Source organism: Solenopsis invicta, chromosome 6 (assembly GCF_016802725.1).
Source record: "Solenopsis invicta isolate M01_SB chromosome 6, UNIL_Sinv_3.0, whole genome shotgun sequence".
NCBI classification, from domain to species: domain Eukaryota; kingdom Metazoa; phylum Arthropoda; class Insecta; order Hymenoptera; family Formicidae; genus Solenopsis; species Solenopsis invicta.
Genome location: NC_052669.1, coordinates 24,195,506 through 24,220,858, shown reverse-complemented (window position 1 = coordinate 24,220,858; position 25,353 = coordinate 24,195,506). Strand labels below are relative to the sequence as shown.

General features: G+C 40.8%; 5 protein-coding genes across 8 annotated transcripts in view; 2 read left to right on the top strand and 3 right to left on the bottom strand.

Annotated features, from left to right (window-relative positions):
* LOC105200537 (retinoic acid receptor RXR) overlaps positions 1-15,695 on the bottom strand; it is a 74,395-nt gene extending 58,700 nt beyond the window's left edge. Inside the window, exon 1 of one of the 2 annotated variants that reach the window (XM_011168161.3) lies at positions 15,451-15,695. In XM_011168161.3, coding sequence (XP_011166463.1) covers positions 15,451-15,469 — 19 coding nt within the window. In that variant the 5' untranslated portion in view covers positions 15,470-15,695. Of the gene's footprint in view, positions 1-984; positions 1,046-15,450 lie in introns of those variants that run through there. The other variant, XM_039450903.1, reaches the window with a different exon arrangement.
* Positions 15,501-18,117, top strand: LOC105200534 (uncharacterized protein C7orf26 homolog). 2 transcript variants are annotated; one of them, XM_011168151.3, is made up of 5 exons: positions 16,008-16,219; positions 16,794-16,867; positions 16,949-17,415; positions 17,495-17,796; positions 17,877-18,117. In XM_011168151.3, exons 1-5 carry the CDS (start codon positions 16,141-16,143, stop codon positions 17,963-17,965), a joined length of 1,011 nt encoding a protein of 336 aa, XP_011166453.1. In that variant the 5' UTR covers positions 16,008-16,140; the 3' UTR covers positions 17,966-18,117. The 2 variants fall into 2 exon arrangements, with proteins under 2 accessions (XP_011166452.1, XP_011166453.1); XM_011168150.3 differs by having other exon boundaries at positions 15,501-16,219; positions 16,794-17,415.
* Positions 17,903-20,306, bottom strand: LOC105200533 (ribosomal RNA-processing protein 7 homolog A). Of its 2 annotated transcripts, XM_039450904.1 has the most exons (5): positions 19,290-20,306; positions 18,878-19,210; positions 18,344-18,640; positions 18,173-18,258; positions 17,903-18,034 (listed from the first exon to the last, which is right to left on the bottom strand). In XM_039450904.1, exons 1-4 carry the CDS (start codon positions 19,330-19,332, stop codon positions 18,173-18,175), a joined length of 759 nt encoding a protein of 252 aa, XP_039306838.1. In that variant the 5' UTR covers positions 19,333-20,306; the 3' UTR covers positions 17,903-18,034. The 2 variants fall into 2 exon arrangements, with proteins under 2 accessions (XP_039306838.1, XP_011166451.2); XM_011168149.2 differs by having other exon boundaries at positions 18,001-18,258.
* Positions 20,307-20,974: 668 nt separating this feature from the next.
* Positions 20,975-23,631, top strand: LOC105200539 (transmembrane protein 145). The gene is made up of 4 exons (XM_011168162.3): positions 20,975-21,161; positions 21,849-22,275; positions 22,348-22,937; positions 23,035-23,631. The coding sequence occupies exons 1-4, from the start codon at positions 21,012-21,014 to the stop codon at positions 23,305-23,307; spliced, it is 1,440 nt and encodes a 479-aa protein (XP_011166464.2). The 5' UTR covers positions 20,975-21,011; the 3' UTR covers positions 23,308-23,631.
* A 366-nt stretch (positions 23,632-23,997) lies between these two features.
* On the bottom strand, positions 23,998-25,142 carry LOC105200541 (FAD-linked sulfhydryl oxidase ALR). The gene is made up of 2 exons (XM_011168163.3): positions 24,770-25,142; positions 23,998-24,591 (listed from the first exon to the last, which is right to left on the bottom strand). The coding sequence occupies exons 1-2, from the start codon at positions 24,851-24,853 to the stop codon at positions 24,193-24,195; spliced, it is 483 nt and encodes a 160-aa protein (XP_011166465.1). The 5' UTR covers positions 24,854-25,142; the 3' UTR covers positions 23,998-24,192.
* Between the last annotated feature and the right edge of the window lie 211 nt (positions 25,143-25,353).

Sequence of the window (25,353 nt, the reverse complement as noted above, 5' to 3'; positions counted from 1 at the left end):
ATCGTGTGACGACGTGATAAAAATCACCAAGCGCGATTCTCTCTTTTTCTTTCTTTCTTGTGTTTAAAAATGGGTAGGAAGTTTTGCAATGATGCATGAAATTCTCGATAAACTTTGACTCATTACTATAGGCGCAGTAATAAAATGAATACGAAATGTCTTGTGAACTATTTATACTATGTATTAACATTATAATACAACTACTTTAAGCTACAAAATATTAACATATGAAGCTGTTGCAAACTGATCGCACGGTGTAAGTCATGCATTTTGCAGATAATACCACAAATGGTACTATGTTTCAAAAGCTTTCTACAATATACAGTGAACTAGAATAAAAAAATTCTATAAAAGTTGAAAAAATGGCGATAAAAAAAATTCAAAATGTTAGAAAAGTAGAGTGCTCATATTTTATTTATAAAATGAAAACAAATAACACTATAAAATAGTTAATTTTGTAGATAAAAATTGATGCTTTTCAATTTAAGAGAAGAAGCATCTCAATATTTCATTCGTGTCTCTGTAAAATCACATATCTACACCGCCTAATGAGTCAAACTGTAGCTTCAAATATTAATAATTTGTAATTTTAAAAATAGTTTTTCATTGTCAAAATATAATATAAATAATCCACTGAAAAAATTTTATATTCAATTCATTGCTGTGCCTATTAACGAGTCAAAGTTTACTGAATTTCTATTCCAAACCATTCTGTCGTCCCTTAAGAATACCTTAAAGCTTCTAACACAAAAATTAGAACATGAAGATTTGCATTTATATGCAACGAAAGTAGGCGCCATAAAGTACCTCGGTATAAGAAGCTTATAAAAAAAGCGGATTACGCGCATGTTTTTTTTTTCGTGAAGCATGGTAAATCTTTATTAAGCCCACAGTTAATCGTTGCACGTAGCTGGAGATGGTACGATTATGAAGTACCAGAGGTATCACGAAAGCATGTAAATCATTTGAAAAACAGCTACTCACGTGACGAAGGAGTATTACACGAACGAGCCGGGTAAGACTGGCGCATGATAACCGATACAGATATCGTTGTACTCACCTGCAATAAAAGCAAAGAAAACAAATGTTAGTAACGAACTTCGCGATAAGTAAAAGCATGCTGCAACATACATCGTTTACGAGCGTAATTCAAAGTACACATATCGCTATTATAATTGCATAGTACGGTGCATATAAAACCAGAGAAATCGAGGAGGGATCTGAAAGATTTAGATAATGACGTTCTAGTATATTTACTTTTATTATTAGCCCTCCTTACACTTTAATTCTCCAGCTTTATACTCGACTCGAATATATGATGTAAAGCTAAAAACGTCGAGCAACACTCTATACACACGTTGTTCTTTTGGCATCTTCTCTGTACACGTGAGTCACGATACTTCTGAGTTAAAAATCTCATTATTTTTACAAGTATAATAAAAATTCTTCAATAATTCTTATATTTCAATATCTAATCTAAAAAGTATTCGTATGATTTATTTTTAAAAAATGTATACAAATATTTTAACTAATTGCAGTGCCCCTAGTCTTTCAAGAAAAGAATTTGCAGGATAAAATTATTGTGTGTATAGAGTGTTGAAAGTTTATTTACGTAATCCAGTTTATAATCGTATTTTCTAACAAAGGCATTACTGTCCTCGGCAAATTCGAGGATGGTCCTTGCCCTGCTGCTTGCGTCATGCTTATTCGCACTTGACCCAATTTCGGGCACGCGCACGATTTCCTTTCCGCCTCTCCTGGGCGAAAAACTGTTCCCTCACTCCTCCACGCGCCGGTGGTTGCATTTCAACTGAAAATTGCATCGCGCGACTAGCGGAGCCGACCTTGACATTCCCATCGCGTAAATGAAGCCGCGTCACGTAAAACCGCGACTGTGGTGTAAACGAGAGACGACCGATCCTTTCGACGAGCGGCCTCGTAAAGTTCGTCGCCTGCTAAATATACACGTGTTTTACTGCTAAGCAACGGGCCGCTATTATTACGTCGGAGCGATCGGTTTTACCTTCGATTCGCCCCGGGCACTCCCCCAATTAGCGAGCAAGCGTGAAACGCGCGATGCCTGGAGGCGATAAGTAAAGCGAGCATTTACATGGCGCGTACCCGATTAAATCGAGACAATCGACGTGTCCGGCAACGAAGCTGTCGCATCTGAGAGATCGCATCGTATCGATCGTCCCGTGCACGCGAGACAACTGTACGTTGAAGCCGAATTTTTAGAGGCGCGTTTTTATCACGCCATCAACAAATTATCGAGCTCCCTGAAAATCGATCGAATGTCGTTGATTCAATCAAGGACATTCGGTAACTCCGGGACACTCTGCATACGATCTTTCGCTTTCGCTCTATTTTCGATGCAACCCCTTGGAATCCAATGCTCATCGCCATTCGTGAATTCGCATAAAAACGACTAATTTGTATCTTATTGCAATCGACATTTATCGTTCAGTTTCTTTAGTTCTTAATTTTCCTCTGGAAGAGAGAGAAAAACATTTTTATTAATATTATTACTGAGACTGTTGATAATTCGGCTGTGTGCGACCGCAATAAAAATGTGTTAATATATGTTGACATTTAGCGGCGCAGACATTTCGCGGGGGCGAGATGTAAATCACGGCGAGCGAGAGAGAGAGAGAGAGAGAGAGAGAGAGAGAGAGGGAAAAGTGAATCGGGCCAATGATGCCAAAGAGAAATGATGGATGAAAGCGCGAGAGAAATATAGGTCGCATATAGTTGTCCGTCCGATCAGGATTTGCGAGACGTGTCGGTCTTTATGCATCCCGCGTCGCTGAAATTTTTCCGCTCCGGAAATGTCCGGATGACGAAATGCACCTACGTACGCCCGATGCAGCCGCTTTGCATCTCGGAAGATAGCACCATAAATAGAACGCGGAGGTGAATTACAAAGCGGCGATTCAACGATGCCTCGCAATTTCTCGACGCAGCATTTTGTTAAAGTATGGTATTCTTTACTTTGTCCGGGTAATTTTAGCAGATATATATATATATATATACATATATATATATATATTTCTATCTCTATGAAAATGACAAAAGATTTATTACACCCGCTTGTACATGACGACAGCATACATAAATGGGAGAATTAATATTACAAGCGACATTAATTGCGCACAAAGAGAATTTTCTCTTGAAATTTGTTCTCTTATAATCATTTTTTTTCAGTAAATTTATTTTAGTAAAATTTAACCAATCTATTTTATGTTATGAAATTCTTTGGTTAAATTTTACTAGAATTATAGTAAAATTTTTTCAAGTCCACGTTGAGAGGGTAACGATTTTGAAATTCTCGTATTATTATGCGTATTTTACGTGAAATACCGCAGAACACAATTAATCAGCAACGGCGATACGGATTGTCAATATAATTTCTATGACGGCCGAATAGCGATATCGCGGAGCGTTGCCGCGTTATCGCGTCGCGGCCGCGTTATCGACGCGGGTCATCGTTTTTAGCGTGTGCCGCTGTTACGAGTTTCGCGCGACGAACACGGACGAGCACGAACGCACATTTCTCCATCAGACCTGGGGTTTATCCATGGCCGAACCGAACACGGGCCGACACCGGGGAGTGCAGAACGGATGCGACGCCGTGACCGGGACGGGAAGCCGTGACCGGGACGGTACGTACGCTGGTCAGGGTACGCAAAAGGAGGAGGCAAGTAGGTCAGTAGGTGACTCGTGCTAAACAGTGCACCAGGAGTGTCCCGACATTGACCTATATGTCTACTTCGTGTATGCACCCGCCCTCCCCTCCCGTGACCCTTCCTCCTCTCTGTCTCGCTGCACTGGCCTCCTCTCTTTCTCTCTCCTACTCGGTGCCTCTCTTCCAGCATCCCCTCCAGCGATGCACTTTCCAGCCAATTGCATATAGGGTCCGCTTGCAGTGAGCCGGAGTGCACTTGCCCCACTCTACCCGGACGACACCCCGGCGCCGAACTGCCGCCCCCGCTCCTCGACCCCACTCTCTATCTCGCTCTTTCTTTCTCCCGGGCTACCAGCGAACGATGGTGCGATCGATGCCCTACACCGGGTGACGAAACTCGAGGCCAAACGTAAGGTTCTAAAGTACCCTCCCGAGCTTCTTAATGCATCCTCGTATCGCAGACTTTTTTTTCCCTCCCTCTTCCGGTCTGCGCACGTGGCGACCGACTTTCCGTAAACGCAGTCGACGCAGTACCGAAAAAAGGAATCACGGAGGGTTCTTTGTTGGCCTCCGTTCCGCAGACAAATTCTTTAGAGAGAGTCTCTAATGCGATAATAAAACCAGTTTAATTCTTTGTAGCGAGAGAAATATCCAATACCGGAATCAAATCGATACTAATTAAGAATCCGCCGAGATCGAAGCGTGAGAGTAAGACAACTAAAATGAAATTAATTGAAATCACAAGGTGTCGCCTGATCTTATCTGGATTCTTATCAGTTACAACCTAAAAACACAATCTTCAGATACGAATTGGAATACAGTGTTTACACGAAGAAAGAATCTCGCTCTCGATGCTCCCCGGGTTTGGAAAATTCACTTTAAATACGAACTCGTTTCCTTCGCGTATTATGAACTTGGCTGTTTTGACCCTGAACGCCCTACACTTTCAACCTCGATCTCGCAGAGGATCCACCCTGATACGATCCCGAGGGCGCCCGCAGCCTCGCGGCTTTTCTGCCGGAACAGCTGCGAAGCCGAGCCCGTCCGTCCGTCCGCCCGCCGCCATCGCGATCTCACCTGTCGGTGTTCCACGCGAGGTACGTTCATCGTTGTCGTCGACCTTGGAGGGGACAACGCGATAATAAATCGTTTCGTAACGCAATCTGCGTGCGCGAGTGCGTGGCGTCAAGGCACAGCCTTGCGGAAATACAAATGGCGTGCCTCGTGGCATGCAGGAAGGCCAGAGACGACGGGAAGGCGCGCGAGGCGAAAAAAATAGAGAAAAAGAAAAAAGAAATCAGAGTCAAAGTTGCGCGCGCTCGACCTGCACTTTTCTCTCACGCCTAACGCACAGCCTCCCTTTCTTCCCCGCCCCTAATTCTCCGCGAGGAGTGCGTGCCCTCGAGATAAAGGCAAAGGGGGCACGCGCCCCCTTCCTCCCGCACCCACGCATGGATTGCGTAACGCACTCGCGCACCGCCGCCGTCGTGTGGGAAGTCCACGCGTTTTATTCCGCCGCGAAACGATATCGCTATACGACGCGAGTATGATGTGAATATAATATATATTATATGCCTCGGCCGCGGTGGTGGCCTCTCTCGTCGACGCTCTCGGGAACGATACAACGACGGTAATTATATTATGGAAATGGTGTAGTCGCGGGGACGCGGTAATGGCTATAGGAAGAAACATCGTTGTCGGCGGGTATGCATTTTTTACTGGACGCTGTTGAAAACTGTAGTACACGTGAAGTGTAAGTTTCAGTAATTTTTAAAAATAATTATCACATAATCTGAATAAATACGTAAGAAAAGTTTCTACCTCGAATTAGATAAGCTTTAGAAAAATACGCGTTTCAAACTGGAATTAGATAAGTTTTACATTAAAAATAGAATAATTTTACATAAAACCACGTGTTTCAAATAATAATTTGCCGACTCGTGCGACGTGGCGGAAAGAGAAATCAATATGAAACAACGGCGAAAAATCGTAATTTTGTTCTTAACTGAACGTGCGGAGAGGCTGGCAGATAAAAAATTTCCGCTGAAAACAATCTGTATCTTCGAGTGCGGCTGTTTCTTTCCTCTTTTCCCTTCAAAAGGAGCAAAGACGAAGATAACGTCTTTGAAAAAGAAAAGAATCCGTTACGAATCCTTTTGTAATCGATCGATTCGCATCGAATCTTCTTTACGGTCATGTATAGAGTATTAATGCAACTTTATTATCGTCACGAATGCGTCTTTATCGCATCGTATTTAAAAGTTTTACGTATCTACTGCGTTGCGCTGGTCATGCACGCGGCCTACGACTCTCATTTTTTTTTTTTACTTTCTTTAGTTCGTCGTCGTGCTATTAATGTCGTGAAGTAAATCAAATACTCGCGATAAAGTCTCGAAGTGCGACTCGGCTAAAAACCCGGTTTTTCATTATGCGAGATTTCAACACTTCTGCACGCAAATAAGGAAGTGATATTTCGATTTCGAAATTAAGATTTCCTGAATTATAAAATCTTCCTAATTCTCTATCTGTTTATGCTCCATGACCAAAAGTACAATGTTATCATCTCTGCTGTCGTAAAAGTGTGTTAAAAAATTGTATTCTCAAAGCAACAGAATCATACACTTTGCAAGTCCTCTTAACACATAATCTTAATGAATGAGAATATATTTTTCTTCTCTAGAATATCCTTTGAAATTAAGAATTATATTCTTCCTAACGAAATTCTGGACAATGATATGCAAACAATGTTTCATTTTTGATGCTTGCAACAATTATATCGTAATAATTAAACATTGCTAGTGTAATGTGATGCGTTTGCTACTCAAAATTTTAAACATCCCGATAAATAATAGAGAGATGAGACAATAATAAAAAGTAGATCGAAGAGCTAATTGTCTTAGGCAACATGCATGTTTTAAAAATGATTAATTATAATTCCCTCTTTCAAGTTAAAAAAAAACCCTTCTGATACTTATTTTAGTAGAGACTACTAGAAAAATAAGAAAAATTCTCAAGTTGAGAATACACGTTTTTCGGTATGCGCGCCTTGCGCGAGTCGCATGCGTCATGCCGTCGGTCGTACCACGAGTAATAATGTATCGCCGATCCGTGCGTGCGTGTTCGTCGCAATTGGCTAAAATTGCCCGGTCGTGCCGCAATTCGTGCTGCAATACTATCAATTCCGCATCGATCGGAGGCTCAATCCCCGCGTAAGAGGAATCGTGTCGCGCGCGTCCGACGCATGGAGGATCCACAAACGGTGAAATTCGCGCGCGAGACCGTCCTTGAGAGAGCGTCTAGAAATCGAAACATGTGATCGCGCAACCGCGAGATATCTTAATTGCTACCCGCATACATGCGTACGCGAGAGGACGGCGGCGGTGGCGGCGGTAGCGGTGGCGGCGGTCGGTCGCGAATATAGCGTACAATGGTACACCGTGCAATCCCTGTAACTAAATTATCAGTACGTGTTTAATTAAGCGCGGGGCAGCGGCGGCTCGTGCAACGCTGCTCCCGGCCAAGGTCGGCCCCGCAGCCGTGGCGAAATAATTGGCGAACCGACCGTGCCTCGAGAACGACGATGCCTCGGATATAATCGCCGTTGGGAATCGCCGCCGTTCGTGGCAAGACTCTAAAGTCGGGGAAAAGTGGACGACAGCAGAGGCGTAGCGGCGCATTAAGGAACCCCACGAAACTTATAATTCTCACGAGTTAAAAAGGAGAAGTGAGCGCCGCGGCGAGAGAGAAAGAGAGAAAAGCGCAGTTGCGCTTTTTATTTTCATGAGCTAGAACCTCGTTATATCCCCATGGCCAGTCTCGTAATTTGAAAAATTCATCGAGTTGCTCGAGTTGCTCGATCGCTCTGGTAATAACGCTAAATTATTCAGATAATTTGCAGAGAATAGTGAATAATTACTACTTGCATGAATTATTTATAAACGATTATGTGACATATACATTGTATAATGCGTGATGCTGTACAACATCGTTTAATGCCGTTGCAATGATCGATCAACAAATGCGACGAGTACAAAAGTGCTGACGATCTATTTTTCAAGTGTGTAATAACCCGTTCATGCGCGAAACGGTAATTGGTTTCATTTTCACGAGTGTTTCGCAATTACGGGAGAGTATTCGCTTGTTCGCGAAATCTGATTCCACTTCTGAGCGAGAATTAACACAGAACTTTAAATTATGTGCATTTGCCGATCGTTGAACGCTCATCGTACAACACGTGCCACTTAACATTGAAAGAAATCACGCTTCGCTCCCATGGAGTTATTTTCTCGTTGTAACACACTGAATTGCACGATATGTAATTTCGAGTGCTAATTGAGATGATTGCGAGCGCACTTCGACATGGTGCGCTCTGCATTAAATGCAATCTACTTTGTGTTTACCGGCGATGGAAAATTAATTTTCCCTTTGTCATTCACTTATCAGCTATTTATCGTTAATCGTTGTGTGTCACCATGTCAGGGACGATAATTTATGTGGCTATTAAACGCGAGCGTGTGTAGAAGGTAGGCTTTTTCACAGGCCGCGACAGACCTAAAAAAAAAACCTGTCAATGACGTGAATGGCAAACATATTTTCTGCGTGCTAAATAGGCAAACAGTCGAGTTCTTTTTTTTCTCTCTGCTACATTGAACGGAACGTTAGTTTGCAAATAGCGTCGATAATGCGTGTCGCTATCAATTTCCATATCGCCGGGTGATCACACCGGAAAGCTCGACGGAGGCAGATCCAAGCGCAGATTCGCACGCGGGAAGAAAACCACATGCTTAGCGATGCATGAACAAATCGCGACTCGTGGCCTTCGTCGTGGTACACGGCTCGCGCTACAATATGGAGTAGGTGTGTCCCGTTTCCGCGGTGGGCAACGCCAATGTCACTGGGTCGACCAGGCGCGTTCTGCACTCGCAACGAGAAACCGGCAACAATGTGCGCGGTGCAACAATTGCGTAACGCAATTGCATAATTGTGCTCCGCTCGAGCGCAGCGCTGCGCGCTTCTCCCGGATCGCGTGTTGTAACGATCAATAAACTCGTTGCATCGCGAGTGCATGCGAGTGTACGCACGTCTACGAGCGTGCATCTGCTGTCAATCGCGCGCGTACTATACCTGATCGGTTCATTCAATCGTAAAAAAAAAAAAAAAAAAAAATCGAGCAGTCTCCCTTTCGTTGACGAAAAGTGTAACCGCGCGAATCTAATAATAATTCAACGATTGTTTCATTTGCAAGTAATCATCATCGCAACCTACATACGCAGAGTATTTTTTTTTATTTTATTGCAAAATTTTTACTGCAAATATTACTGTGCAGTGATAAGCTTGGGACATAATTTTACAACTCATCAGATATTATGAGCAACAATAGAAATTTTTGGAATATATAAAACATTTTATAAATTGCTTAATAAAAATTATCATGCAGCAACGTAAAATATTATAAGATAAAATTTTTATATAATATATAACTATATGTTTGTTTTGATACGATTATGCACTAAATGTTATATATATATATAGTCTTTTGAAAAATATGCTTGCTCTACTAAGATTCGGAACCTCTAGCTCTCGAGATCATTTCCTGGCTTATGGCTACGCCATTTCTTTTACTGATAAGTATTATGCATTGTCTATTTGTGATATAAACGCGTGCGTATGCACATATACAGTGCGCCGATCAATTAACATTCTGCACAGTAAAATTATCATAAGTGATTAAATTAGATTGCAAATAGCATGTATTATAAGATTTGCATAAAATATTCATATGTTTCGCTGTTTAGCATTTATTCTATTTAAAATAATAATCATAAATTGTTCAACATATTTTAAAATTATTGAAACTTAAACTATATAATTCAGTAAAAGTAACTAATAAATAATTTACTGTGATAAAATATAAAATATTTGTAGTAGATACTAAGAAATCAGAGAAAACACAACGCTGCTTTATGATTACCATATATTCAAATTAAAAGAAAACTTTTCTCCATATATTGTCATCCGATCTAAAGTAAAGGAGCGGAAGAGAAGCAGAGATTTTACATCTGCTCGTCCGAATCTTGTTCGAAGCGCAGAATGTTTCACGCGGAATGTTCTACGAAATGTAACGTTACATTGTCATTTTCGACACATGGTTCTGTCCGGTGGCGTTGCGTCGCGCGAAACAAATAAATCACATCGAAATTTCTCGCCCACATCCGAGATTTCTCTCTCCGCGTGACCGTTCTTCATTCAGGAAAACCGGCAACGCTTTATAACTGCAGGACGTCCTGGCTGCGCGCGATACGACAGGCCGAATATCTAAATAGCGAATGTGCATGTCCTGCGCCCACGCTCGCGAAATTCTATCTCGTTAATTGGCGCGATATCCGAGCGTGAGGGAGCGAGGAGAAAGGGAGAGAGTCAGAGACGAGAAGGAAGAAGCGTCTCTCGTCCTATGTTTCGATACCTAACGACGGTGCATTTGCAATTAGATACGGTGCACGCCGCTTCTGAGAAACGACATACCGCACCTGAGAACTCCCGCCTTAATGACGACTAACGACTAATGGCCGGCCGTTTGCTGGATATTTTTCTATCCTCGCAATCTTACCGGTGACGCGCGCGGGAGACGTTGAAAATAGCGAGTCGCGGAAACGCCTTCCGGATTACATCATAATCATATTTTTTCCTCTTTTCTTTCTTTTTTGAAAGGTTTCTTTTACGGTAAGCCGTTTTTGTGATTGTGTGCTGCTTCTAGGAAAGGTACGTGTACGAGCACACACCCTGGGTTCACAGTTTGGAGCAACTGAGATGACACGAGCAGATGTCCAGTCGGTCAATCGACTCGTTCATCGAAGTTTAAACGTAAACGTTAGTGGTGAACTTCCAAAAAGAAAAGAGGGAAAGAATAGATTCAAAAGACAGGCAGAGCATTCAGTCTCTGCGGGTTTGCGCAAATTCGTTTGAAAAAAACGCGTGCTTGAAAAATGATTAATCATTTCCTTCGTTCGACTTTTATACCTGAGCTGCTATTATGTGTGCGAGCCTTTGAGAAAGCGATGGCTCGACGTGTTTGGAACACCCTATATAGCCGAGAAGTCTAGGATAGCCTGTGGTATAAGATGGCAGAAACCTTGTTGCACTTTGAGATTTCGCGTCGCGTCTGCTGTGTTAGTTCTTTCTCTCTCTTTCTGCCCCCTCTTCCCTTTCTTCAGAAATCGCGATGCTCGTTTTGGAAGACCCTGAACTACGCTGAACGCTGAAGCAAGGAGTATGGAAGCTAGAAGAATAACAGGAGCAGCGTATAAGGCGTCGTCTGATGCGGTGCATGGTGCAGGAGGACGGCGTTGCGAACGAGAGGGAGCAGGAGTGTGCGAGAGAGGGAAAGAGAGATCGAAGAAGGACGAAGAGAACGAGAGAGAGAGAGAGAGAGAGAGAGAGAAGCGATGAGGTGGAGGGAGAGGAACTCGTAGCAGCGCGGTTCGTCCTTGGACTTATATAACGAGGAAGAGACCAACAGGGAGAGGAGAAAGAGAGTAAGAGAGAGGAGATTCGCGAAAGAGAACAAAACGCCGCGTGGATGGTGTACGCGGATTAAAAATGAAGGATAAAGGGCGACGTGGAACGCGCAGCCCAGCAATCCCGTCCAGGACAAAGAAATCTCGGAATTTTGGGTCCTTCAGAATGGCCGGCAGGTCAAAAAAATTTTACAGATGCACTTTTGCCTGCATATGCATGCACACGCCTTTTCCGTTTCCCGTCGTCCCTTTTATGCCTGTGAAAATGTGGACGGGATTTTTGTTTCGTTTCAACCGCCGTACAATCACCGTTTTTCCATGAATATTCCTATCGCCATGAACATCAACATGGAATCTTCTTCGAAATTCCAAACATCCATAATCTTCCCACTCTTTGTGATACCTTGACAGGTAGGTATATAGAATGTCTCGGATATTTTCCGGCAAGCGCTTTACAAATGCATTCTTTCGCAAATTTAAAAGCAATTTGTGTCTGTCTTTCTGTTTTTTTTTCTTTCTCTTCCTTCGTCTCTCCGACAGATTTGATCGTGTATTAAATTCACAAACGAAAGTCCTATCTAATTGATCGCGGATTATCCCACCCACAAGACGGACCGCCGTCGCGCCGTACGAGCGCGACGTCTTGAAAAGCGAGAGGAAAGCAATGGCGAGGCAACGAGGTATGCGAAGAAAAGAGCAGCGAGAAGAGGGAACGAGGCGAGGAGTCGTGGCCGTGATCTCGCGGGGACCGGAATGAATGCAGAAAGGTCGTCGGTTGGGTCGCACGCCGCATCCACGCCGCGCCAAACTTAGAAACGAGACGCTCCCGCGAGCGCAATTTTACTTCACGAGTGTGTTCGCGCGTATTCACGCTATTCACGGCCTTATCGCGCTTCCTTTCTCTCTCGTCCACCTGAACATCATCATATTTGTACCGCCTAAAAGACAAATTTTGGCTACGGGAAGAAAAAAAAACGGAGAAGATAAAAAAAATGAATAAATTAAGCGCACCATTCGACACTAAAATTGAAAATTTTACAAAGTTGAACTTAATTTCAATTTCTGAGAAACTTATTTGTTATTCGGGCATGAATTTGTATTACGTCAGTACGGCCAACGTGAAACACAGGACTAATGAGCAATTTGAAACACGCATAATCGGATGACATGACGGATTAGTCATGTACAAAGCGCGACACATGCGAGTTTTGTTCGCGTCGCGATAAAATTGTTCGGATTGATTGGTGATCAATCTCGCGCGACGAAATATATCGAATTCATCGAATGTATCATCGTTTGATTCAACAGTCGATTGCGCTAATGATCTAGATTATTGAAATATCAGATTAACTGTGTGATTTGTTCAATCGATTCCATGTACATTCTTGAATAGATTGAAGTATCACTCCATTTTTTGTTCATTCAAGCAGTTTTATTTTTTAATGCTAATTTACTTTAAATTTTATATTTCCTTTTGTATTTGTTAAAAAATGGTCTGATAATTAAATTTACAAAATAATTCAGTTCGCAATAATAATCTTTACAGTGCAATATGAAAAATGACATTTTATCCCTACAATTCTGGGTATCTCGAACCAGAGCACTTTTTCACTTATTTAAAGTGATTAAAAAAAAAAACCTCTAAAACGTCGTAAATGTATTTTTATTTGTCTAGACAAATGTCTGAACTTTATTTGGGAAAAAATGTATAATTACCGAAGATTAATCATTCGCGCAAATTGGGTAAAAAATTATTTGACTTAAAAAATTCTAACTTTTTATAACAAATGCATACAAAAGATTTTAGAGTTTTCTAGTTAAAGTAGTTGAAGTAATAAAACTTTACACAAAAAATACAAAAATTCCGAATTCTTCAAGAAATATAATTATTCATGTACATGAAAATGAGTGATTTTGCAATAAGGGAGACAAATAGAACAAAAAAAATCGAATATCACAAAAATATAAGCATTGTTTTTTTTAACATTTTGAAGCAAAAATAATATTCTCCTCAAGAAACTCAACATTTGTCTTGCTCGCACATAATGCGATTCAACGCCTCGTTTTTGTTGTTTAAATCTATATTATTTTTAAATAAGTAATTTTAGTTAAACAAATAATCTTTAAATATAAATGGGCATTCAGATAATAATTTAAAATGGAAACAGAATACTTGTAATGATTTTAACAAAATTTTTACTTGTCACAAGAAAGCAACTTATCTGCGATCCCTAGGTGTTCGACAAAAGAGAAACTCGATACTGTTTGTAAAGAAAATTGATGGCTTCGGTCGTTCTATCGCACAAAGGTCTCCCTCAATAAAGATTTTTTTAGGTAGGATAAGGAGTGGGATTTATTGAGATTTCGGAAACTTCCATATATAGAAATCGACCAGTCACGAGTTAGCCAAGTTTGTAAGAAAAAGAATAATAATACAAGAAACGGAGAATAAATAAGAATTCGTTACAACCTGCAACTTGTATTTTGATGTGCTTAATTATGCAAGAAGAGATTTCAAAGTTTTTTTTAATGCAAATATGGCTTGAGCTTTCGAGTTCCTGTTTTTGACAAAATAATCTGATAATTAAATTTTCGGAATAATTAAACTCGAATTAATGATAATATATTTAACACAAAATAAATAAGAATTCGCAACCTGCAACTTACATTTTGATGTGTTTAATTATGTAAGAAGAAGTTTCAAAGTAGTTTTAATTTTTTTAGTAGAAATTTTGCTCGAGTACTCAACTTTCTTTTAAATTTGGTACAAAAAATGGTATGAAATTAAATTTCTGAAATAATTGAGCTCGCAATAATAATAATAATAAAACATTAAACACAGAATTAAATAAGAATTTGTAACCTGAATCTAACCTGTCACCTGTACGACGTCTCAATCATGCGCAAAGAGGGGGATGTCGGGAAAGGACAAAGGTATCGTTCCAACCCTGCGGTCGTTTTTCCCCACGACAGGTTGCTCCATCGAAGGGCGACAAAATTTTCCCCGCTTCGATTCATGATCGAAGGGAGAGTACGGCGAGCACCGGGGGAGGGTTGAACAGCGACGACGCGGGAGGGTTAATTCGCGGTGGCTTGAGGTAGGGCGCGCACGAGCGGTCGGCAGGTGTCGCCACGTCGCGACGCGAGGCAACGCGGTGGCGGTGGCGGTGGCGGTGGCGGCGGTGGTGGCGGCGGCGGCGGCGGCGGCGGTTGCGGGGCGAGGCGCGTCGACGTGAAGCGAGGGGTACGGGGTACGGAAAGAGAGAAGAGAGAGGGGAGGTGAGAGGGAGAGAAGGCCCGCCAGCCAGAGGGGGAGAGCGGTGGCGCTCGGTCAGGCGATAATAATTCTCACGTGTGTGCAGCCCGTGCACGCCGTTGTCAAACGACACCGTGACTCCGATTCGAGTCGCGCGCGGTACCCTCCCAATGTAGGTTAAAGACACGCAGTTACGGCCGCGGCGTTGCGCAACGCGGAACGCCCGTGCCAGTCGCACTCTCGCGGGTTACGGGTCTCTCTCTCTCTCTCTTCCTGGCGATTGCTCTGCCTGGTGCGCCAGCGGGGAAAATGTCGTCGCGTCGCTTTCTTGCCGGCTGCACGACAGCGAGAGGAGAGACCCCGACGATCAAGCGGATCGAGCGCGCACGGGCGGATCGCCGTCTCGGATTTCTCGTCCGGCGGCGCTCGTTCCACCACGTGCCCGTGAGCGATCCGCAGGATGATGCCCCGGAGGAGTAACGCGCGCGCGCTCTCTTTCTTTCTCTCTCTCTCTCTCGATCCTTCTCAAACCTCGTCGAATGCGGACGGGACGCGCGAGAAAGAGACAGAAAAAACGCGGGGGAGGCGAGGGAGCAAGCGAGAGCGAGAGAGAGAGAGAGAGAGAGGACGGCAAGAAGCGGTGGAGAGAGAGAAAGAGGACGACGCGCTGCTGCTGGTACAGTCGCGGCCAAAAGCACGCCGCGTGACATAGATACGATTGCAACGGCGATAGATTTTCGCCGAGAGCGGTCGACGGTCCGCCGCGACCTCGACGGCCGGGTCGGCCGTCAACCGGCGGACGTCCGTCCGGACCGGGCGCCGAAACGTCGTCGCGCGGACGCGCGGCAGACCCCGGCGGTGAACGCGGTCACTGAACTAGTTCCGTTTCGACCCTGACACTGCCATTGCCCCCCGGGGCGTCGCACGATCCGTGTCAGATGCCACAATATTGCCGCCGTTTCCCACGCGGGTATCGCATCCTCGAGCAAACTTACCCCTGTCGGAGGACTCCATCGTCGCTCTGCGAACGCTACGCTACGGTCCTGCGGGGAGGGCCTCCTCGGGCACGGGCTCGTAGGCGCGGCGGGGATCTCGCGCTTCCACGGCGCACGTGGAGATAGTCCCGCTCGTGGCTCACGGCGGCTGCACGCTCGGCGCACGGCTCGAAAATTTTCTCACCACGGTATAAACATGGCCGGCCCGCGCGCACGGCCGCACGGCTCCTTGGCCTGTCACAATCCGCGATGGGAGGGGGTCGTTGAACCTTAACGCGGGTGCGAGACGGCGTCGCGGAAGGGCACCGGCCGCGCAAACCTTTTTTCCGGGCCTCCGGGGAAAAACGGCGTAGCACCGTGGGCTACGGTGGGCGCGACCTAAAAATAGATCACCAATTCGGCGGATTGTTTTGACTAATAATGCGCTTCGCAACCTACTCGCTGGTGGCGCCACTGGCCAAGCGGTGGTGGTGGCGACGACGGCGGCGAGGCCCCACCGGTGCGGCGTCGCCACGATACGCCGCATCGCGGCGGTAAATGCGCTGCGCGTCATCGCGACGCGCACCTACAGGCTACAGGCGCGTGCACATGATTGCTGTCACTGTCACAGACGTTAACGTCGAGGATTCAACAAACGTTTTTTTTTTTCGCGCCTTTCGCGGTAGCTGTTAACCACATCCGCGTGTTACGATGTCTGGGAACGACGTGAAGCAGACCCTCCGAAAGCTGGACTTCCCTTACTGCGCCAGGGAAGCTCTGTGCAGAATCGGTACAAGCGATTATAGGTTATCTTGTCGCGATCATCTGTTTAAAAGGCCGGTTTTACCAACTCCGATCAACTTAAAGAAAAAGCATCAGACGAGATTTATAAATTGCAAAACTTAAAACTGATTTTTTATTCCTAATCTAATTTATTATTTGAGCGTATTATTTAATACTCGTGTATTATTGAATAAAGATATTGTATTTTATTTAATTTACTGAAAATGGATAAGGAAAGCAAAATAACACAATTTGTTTTAAATTTGCAATTTGTAATTCATAAATTTAATCAGCTGATTTAAATTAATCAGAGTTGGTGACAAGATCAATCTTTAGCTTTGCTCTCTGTATCAGGGAAATGCAGCTAATATCCTATGTAAATCAATTTAATTTACCTTTTATCTAATTCCAGTTTTACGAATTAGAAAAAGCACAAGTCAAACCGACATTAAAGTCAATCTACATTGATAGAAATAGATAGAAAATGTACAAATCCATGTTATTTACAATATATCTTAATACTGGCTCTTTCTCTCTTTGAACGATTATATTAAATTGTATTCGTTATTTGTTTGTTCAAGAGGTACTTTGCTGTAGACCTGGCAAGCAGGTAGATCTGCAAATGGACTTGATATCAGAGTTTGTGTTTGGAGAGGTAGAGAAGCGGAAGAATAAGCGTAACATAACAGCGATACAGGAGCTGCAGCTGATAGAGATCATGAGTGATTTCTTCCAGAGTCCAGGCGGCAGTCCCGCGGTGCGCAATGCCCTCTTTTTGTCGCTCTTCCCGGCAGACAGTCCCAGACACAAGATCCTAGGTAACCTGGTATCATTGGCAATTGCCACACAAAACAAGGCAGTCTTAAACGCAGCTGGCATTTGGATGCAGCAGTTGGGCTCGACCTCACCGCAGAGCGTCGGACTGGCGAGACACGTGCTCAACGACTATTTCGTGCTTACTCCAAAATCCATCGATAGGCTCAAACAACTGCCCGCGCTCGCGCCGCATTTCACCGCCAATCTGCTGACAGCAATAGGTGAAGTTTACGAGGATAAAGATCCATCTACTGAGCTGCTCAGATTGGTAGGCGAATGGATCGACGAGAATCCGAGTTTACTGTTAACGCCTCTGATGGATAATCCAGCATTACCCACCGGTGGAATCCCAATGACACCGATAACACCCATAGCGGGCCTGTTCAGGTCATTTCCCAGTATATCGTAACCTCGCACAAAAATGATAAATAAAAACATCGAATAATTCTTTTTCTTTTGTCCATAGGTGGTGCATATTGAGTCCTTTACGTCACAACACCACGAACAGTCTGGAGGATCAGGAAGAGTCGCGAAATTTTTATTCAAAGGTTCAACAGTTACTCATGGACTCAGTACTACGATTGAACAATAGCGGCAGCAATAAGCACGCGATCTCGGCGCAACACTTAGCATCTACTACTCGTTTGTTGACGGCAAATTTGCAGAATCGGCCGAATGTCGACACAATCTCGCGCGACTTAGCCATAGAACGACTCGCACAAGCCGTTAGCGCAGCCATGTCTGCGAACTGTATTTATGGAAATAAGCGTATGTATACACTTTTATACATACATACATATATATATTGTATTCACACTACTATATAATATATTTAACGTTTGTTTTAGAGGAACTATTAGCCCTTCTGCAACCATTGTCATATGAGCACTTTTTAGTGGAATGGACATTACAAACATATGCAACTAAAGCAGCTTGAAACGAGGAAAACGATGACGACCGTAATGGCGACAATAACGACGATAATATAGTCTATTCGATCGATATTCTAAGTTATTTGTACATAAAAAAATACTGTCATTAGGCACTTGTACATTTGTTCTACTAAAAAATTAAATAATTCTGACAATACTTTTTTAATAATTTTACAATTATATCCTAATATTATTTACAGTATTTAACATACCTAAAATGGCTTAAATGTCCGTTTTTGTTTCAATTCCTGCAGTCTTTTTTTGTCCAGTTCGAACTTCTTTCGCAATTCTGCTAAACCTGGAAGAAAGATCACAGTCAAGCACTATTCTAAAAAAGAGATTGTGCTATAACAAAATATATAGTAAATTACAATTGTACTTACTCTGCTTTTTTGTTTCGCGAATTTGAAAGGTATAGAAATTAAGTAATTCCTTCTTCTTCTTGCGCTGCTCCTCTTTTTGTTGCACCTTGTTAATGGTAGATTCCTTTCTAGTTGGTGCAAATTGTCCTCTTTTCTTTCCACCTGTTACTGTCACCCAACCTTCATCATTCTCTTTCACAGCTTTCTCTTTTGCAACACGAGAGTTTACTTGCTTTTCATATGAAGCTATGCATTTCTCAATGTCTTTTTTCATTAGTTCCTCGTCACATATCGTATCATTATATTCTTTACACCATTCTGTTTAAATAAAAATAAAGATATCCAGGTTAAATAAGGCCTATATAATACATTAATATTATTTAATTTTTTAAAAACTTTAATAGAAATTTAACAGTAAAATAGAGAGATTTAAAAATAGAAAACTTTATTTAAGAGTTTTAAAAAATAAAATTAATTAAATGAACCTTATTGAGCCAGTTACTTTAAACAGATAATAAAATGAATAATTTCTATAATGTCAAAGGTACAACTTACTTTCCAGTCCTGTGAGGCACAGATTTTTGGTACCGTTTAATGTGATAACACAATCTTTCGAAAGTTCCATTGCCTTATCCAAAGAAGACTCTTTTTTAAAAACGATATATGCAGTTTTGAATCCTTTCGCACTTGTAAACGTAACGGACCGTACGCTCCCGCAGAGATCAGTAAATGCATGTTTCAGGCAATCGGTGGTTGCATACGGCGGTACGTTTAATACAAAAAGAGTCTGATTCCTGGGATACTCCGGCTCCTGATTTCTTACGGAGTGTTCCTTGAAAAACAGCTGGTGCTGGTCCGAACTGTCCGCATCGAAGCGAACCCATAGCGCTATAAAATAATCCAAAATAATTTCAAATACAATTCAGGATGGATATACTTTTACAGTATATATATATATATAACTTACTTTTAAAGCTTTTCGCCAGGTTCTGTTTGCTGGCTTTAACCATCTTTAAAATCTTAACCTCACTTTTATATATGATTCTATTATTTACAAATTTTTAACACGCAAATGATAACTATTATTAAAAAAAAAAATCAGGATTCTCTGCTTTCTTCTGTTATGGATTTATCTTCTTGAGACACAGTATTGCGCTTTAACAAATCAAAATTGTACACGTCTTGTTCGCAGCTTGATCACACATCACAGCATGGAACAGAAAAGAGGTTAGGTTAGTACAAAATGATACGAACTATGAAATATGACTTTATGCGCCGAAATACGATTTCCCGTCTGCGCTTGTTAAAACAAGCACGAAAAAAAAGAAATTAAGAATAAAGAATTCGCTTAACGATTTGAAATCTGAAAACTCCAATTATAGGAATGCCTGTAGAGAAAATAATTTAAAAAATCGTCGCGAAATTAAAGTTCAACTTATAGCTTCTATAGTCTAAAATTCAATTTTCATTAAATTTAAATTAGCAATTCGTTTTAGTTCATTTTATCTTACATTAAAGAACATTTTTTATTATTAAATATAATACATGTAAAATAATTTAATAAACAAAATAAATAATACTTTTCTGGCTTTTGTGATCATTATAGATATGATTTTTATTTAATCATAATTATATTATTCTCTAAATATTTCTCAAATAAAAATAACTAATAATTTATTTTAAAAAACTTGAACTCTTTTAAACTAAATTAGATCTTTCCGTTTTCAAACAGCTAAAAAGTTTCTTTTAAATTCAATTTCTCTTGTCCTTGTTACTTTTCATATTTACCTTCTTTTTTTTAATTTTTTGTACAGATAAGCTTTTCTATTTTATATAAAAAATATATATAAATGATAAGGCTCGCTTAAAAAAAATCCACTTTTTCTTCTAAAGATAATTAACAAGATAATAAAAACGTTATATTACAGCATGAATTGTTGTTCACTGTGTGTTGTAAGCAATCAATTCGATCAACTATATCATCGGCGAGAACAAGACGCATTGCACATGCATACTACATGACGAGCAAGCGACATACACGCAAATGTCAGGGACACGCAACCAATTAGTGCACACCTAGCTAAAAAAATACTTCTTTCGATTCTATTATTTATACACTCTATACTTTGCTTTTCCTTCCTTGCCCTAAAATTTAGTATCTATACAATTATTCCGTTTTGTTTATTTTCAAGATAAATTAATTGTATAGGTATTAAATTTAAGAGTGAGGAAAGAAAAATGAGAAAAGTGAAATTTATCTCGGAAATGTGTAGATAAAAGTACAACAAAAAGTAGTATAGAAAGCGCAAGAGAGCACTGAGTAATAATCAATCCGAACAAAATAATTGAATTAAAAAATAATTAGAGTAATAATTTTTAGCTACGCTATTATTTTAATTACATTTCTTACAGTCAAAACTTACATGTTAGGAAGGAAAAAGGGCACAGAGAAACTGAAGAAGAGCACACGGAAGGAAGAGTCTACAATAGCGCGAAATTTCGAGCAAAATACGAAAGCGTCTTCTCTTTTTTCTTCTTTTTTTTTCTTTTCTCGCAACAACAATTTCGCAAATGTCGACCCGTTTCGTGCGAATAATCAAATCGATATACATGTCATGGCACCGGGTAATATTGATCAAAGCGGCCGCTTGGCCGCTGACAGTGTGCGTCCGTAGCGATCGCGGTAGTTATGTGCGGAGGAACGCTCGTTGCACGGGCGTCGCGCACTCGGAACTCGGTGAAGCTGGGCTTTCTGCTGCTGCTCTTCTCGATCGCTCATCTGTCGTTGCTGCAACATGCCGATGCCAAGATACTCGAGGGCGATCTGATAACACGCGAAGTAACTACTAGGAATCGATTTTACGAGAACGTAAAACGAAACTATGAGTCGTTCCGATGGAGTTTCGATTCACATTCACTCCACGCGGTTCTTGTATGGTCAACGTTATTGCGCAGTGTATACAAGCCAAAACCAAGTCTTTTGCTGTGATTTTACGATTTAATGTTTTAATGATCTTTGGCAAATCGGAAATCTTTAGAAATATTGAAAGACTTGTAATATACATTTTATTAATGTCGGAAAAATCTATGCAAATATAATTCAAAAGAAAATATGAGAAATATTATAATTAAATTACATTTGCAATTATTGTGTCCTTGCAATTAATATTTTCTTCTATATTCTTACAATTAACAGCTTTACATAAAGCAGGCAATAATACTGAACAATACAAGAGCCGCTTTATCATTTTCAATAAAGTAGCAAATAACTCGAAAAAAGATATAAAAAAATACAAGGTTTTGTTAAAGTATCTAAAAATTTAGCTAAGTTTTGGTCTGAAAATAATTTCAATTAGACCATCAAAATAATTATAAAATACTCAAGTTGATTGATACAATGTTAAAACTTTAGTTCAACAAAATTATTTTTTCAAATCTAGCTAAATTTTTAGATACTTCAGCAAAATCATTCTTTCCACGTAGGAAAAAAAGCGTAACAAAAAAATACCTGAAACAATTTTTTTAGAACTGGGCATTCGTCGCGAGATTCTGTTTTCTAACGGAAAGTGGTACCTTTCGGTATCATATTGAATTAAGTGGCGAAGAACGTAATCTGAACGTGTTGCTGTACTACGATGGACCGTCTCAATGGCCCACCGTCTACCCTTCCAATAAGACGTGTCAAGAGAAACAGAGTATTCTCAACATCGACTACGGTCAAATAATACCGCTGAATACATCGTGGCGAGAATCATCAGGATGTGTGCAGAACGATGACGGTATAGTCCGATGCGACAGCCAGAGGAGATTTATTTCGTCCCGGCCGAGATGGTGGTACATAGTTTTAGCCGACTGCTCTTCCCCACAAGGCCTAAATGTCTCGTACTGGATATCGTTGACCAACGCGCCACCCGGCACATTTTGGAAGGAACACTTCTCTGCAGACGAATTCTGCAAGTAATTTGACTTTCATGATAGTTGACGTAGAATAGCGTTTTTTAACTTATGCTCGTTTGCCATTTTAGACATACTGCCGTTGTTGATACCGACAGTCTGTATGTACATGATATTCACCGTCCTCAGTCTTTACATAGCGCTGCAATTGCGCTCCAGGAGGCTATTGCATATATCCTATAAATTGTTCATCGCTTCCCTGATATTTCAATTACTGGGAATATCGTTCGAGGTGTACAGTTATGTTAATCTCGGTCTGCAAGGAGTGCCAGCGATGACCGCTTATCTGTGGAGCCAACTCTTCGAAGGATGTTCCGAAATTTCGTACACTGTTCTCATGCTGCTGCTCGCTCTCGGTTATACAGTTACCAGAAGTGTCCTTACAGCGTCGCAAGTCCGATGGATCATTGTATTTGTATTCATTACTTCCTTTTTTCAACTATCTCTGGTTGGATATCAAGTTGCAGCATTCGATCCAGGACTGGTGTTATACGTTTACGAGTCGCCACCAGGCTATTTTTTAATTGTGCTGAAATTGATCGCCTGGTTCGTGTTTGTCGCTCGTTGTTTCAAGACCATCAGAAAATTACACGTGAAGCTCCATTTCTACTCTTCATTACTTTTTTTGGGATCGTTGTGGTTCCTCTTTCATCCATTTATGGTATGCATATATATAAAAGTTGTTTTATTTAAATTGCTGATTATATTTGTATCTTGTATAATACTCTGTAAAAATAAAATATCTCCTAACTTTATAGGTATTGATCAATACTGTATTCGTGGATGCATGGGTGAGAGAAAGCATCGCCAAAGGAAGTTCTCTGCTCATTGTCTTCTTGGGTCACATAATATTTTTATATGTAACTCGACCATCTGTGAACAATAAACGTTTTCCATTCCACATTAGGACGTTCCAAGTTGTGCCCATAGGTGGTCAAGGACAGGATCACAGCTATGAGCCTGGTCCTCGCACTGCAGTTACTGCATTTACTATCACACGAACACCATTTTATATTAGTCAACCACGATAAATGTAGATAGAAAAGAAAAAATAGCAAATAGGGACGTGCAATCACTGGTGGAATGCACTGTTATTCAGTGATTATCGAAAAAAAAGCAACGAATAGAAAAAGCTACTGAAAAAAAAAAGTGTAATATCAGTATATTTTTTTACTATACATGATGCAATGCAACAAATGTGCATTTTTTGCATTGAACCTATGAGAAATCATAATTTATATAATAGAATATAATCTTGATAATAACACCAAATATTTGTAAGTAGTTTTGAATCTCTATATGACTTTTCTCTTATCTTATCACAAAGATATTTATAATAAAGTTACATAATACAATTTTATTCCTACTTCTTATTTCACTATAGCAGATTTATCCTACTTTACCAAGAAAGCAGTATTTGTGGAAAACTTTTTAAGTACATATACTGTTATTAATTTCCATTTTCGTATTTTCTTATGTACATACTGCATCAAATTTAAGATTAAATTTTTCTTAAGACTTAATTTAATAAGAATAAACTGTCTAATAAAAAAATCTAAAATACTGAGTTACCACAGGTAAACGCGTTTGTAAGTAGTCCCAATTTTTATGACTTTTGTCTTGTCACACAAATATTTATAATAAAGTGCATAATTCCTGCTTCTAATTTTGATATAGCAGATATTACTTTTCCAAGAGAAGAAAGCTAAATTTGTGAAAAGCTTTTTTAAGTACATATATTGCTATCAATTTTCATTTTTATATGTACAAATTGTACCAATACGAATATTAAATTTGTCTCAAGATTTAATTAAAAACAGATTGTCTAATGAAAACATCTGTAATAATTATTTACACAATAATTCCTATTGTATTCAGGTCCCATTGTACATTCTAAAACTATTATTTGTTATTTATCAATCACAAGAACCATCCAGCCAACCGTCCCTCCACCTCTGATTCACAAGTTTACAATCAAATTCCGACTTCCCAAGTTTCTTGTTGACCTCGTTATGAATTCTGCACAGCCATTGACTCAGCTTTTCCTGTGATCCAGTTTCAGGTGGTGAATGCTTCAGTTGCTCTTGTAGGTCCTCCGCACATATATTGCAGGGATAAAATTTGGAAAATGTGTGAAAGAAGCTGTTCATGTCTGTTTTTTGTCTCTCGCTTGGTTTGTCGGGATAGTACGCAGCCATGGTATGCAGGAAGGCCCAAGTCTTCGAGCCTAGTTCATCCTTATCTAAAGGACAATCCTCTCGACGAGTACCATTGTTTTTGGCAATCGGTGATTGGTCCTGCTTCTTTTGTGCTCCCTAAAAAAGTACAGTTTATAAGATTATGATGACATTAACAAATCTTCTTATGAAATAGTAATAAAAAGCAAGAACAATTGTCACTCAAGAATCTGATGCAACAAGATGTGAGATTCGAGTAACGTCGACAAAAGGAATAATAATTATGAAAGAATTTGTTAATAAATTACTGCCTTACCTTCTCCGAGTCATAGACCTCTTTCTGGCGTTTCGCCCACGTCCGAAAGTCCATGCAAGCACGACACGGTTTCTCGTACGACATTCTTTCACGTTTGGCCTGTGAAGGTCCTCAAGTGTCACCGCGTGCAGGTTAACGTAGCTCTCATGTGCGACATAACCTCTCCACTCGTGAGATCAAAGACTCCGACGTTCGATCGCTCTTATCCACGCATTCGCGTGTTTAAATCACACATGATGTAATCGAAATAAAAGGAACTTGTGACAATAAAAGACATGTCTTTATAATACCGGAATTTTTATATGACTGCCGCTCTTGTAGCGGTCCAGCTATAGAGCCATTATGTAACCTAACCTTAACCTAAGGTCGCATCAAGCTGTATACCGCATGGCGTACAAAAATGACGAAACCGTTGCGTCAACAATAATTTCAGTCAATATCAAAAGATCGATGAACGCCGTGTTTTACCAGTAAAATTTTATTTTTTATTTTTAAAGACATTTATTTTTTCATCTTTTCCATTAATTTTGACGAGTAATAAATTTTTCTCTGGCTACTGCTGGCTACCTTCTTGCGCGCCGCAC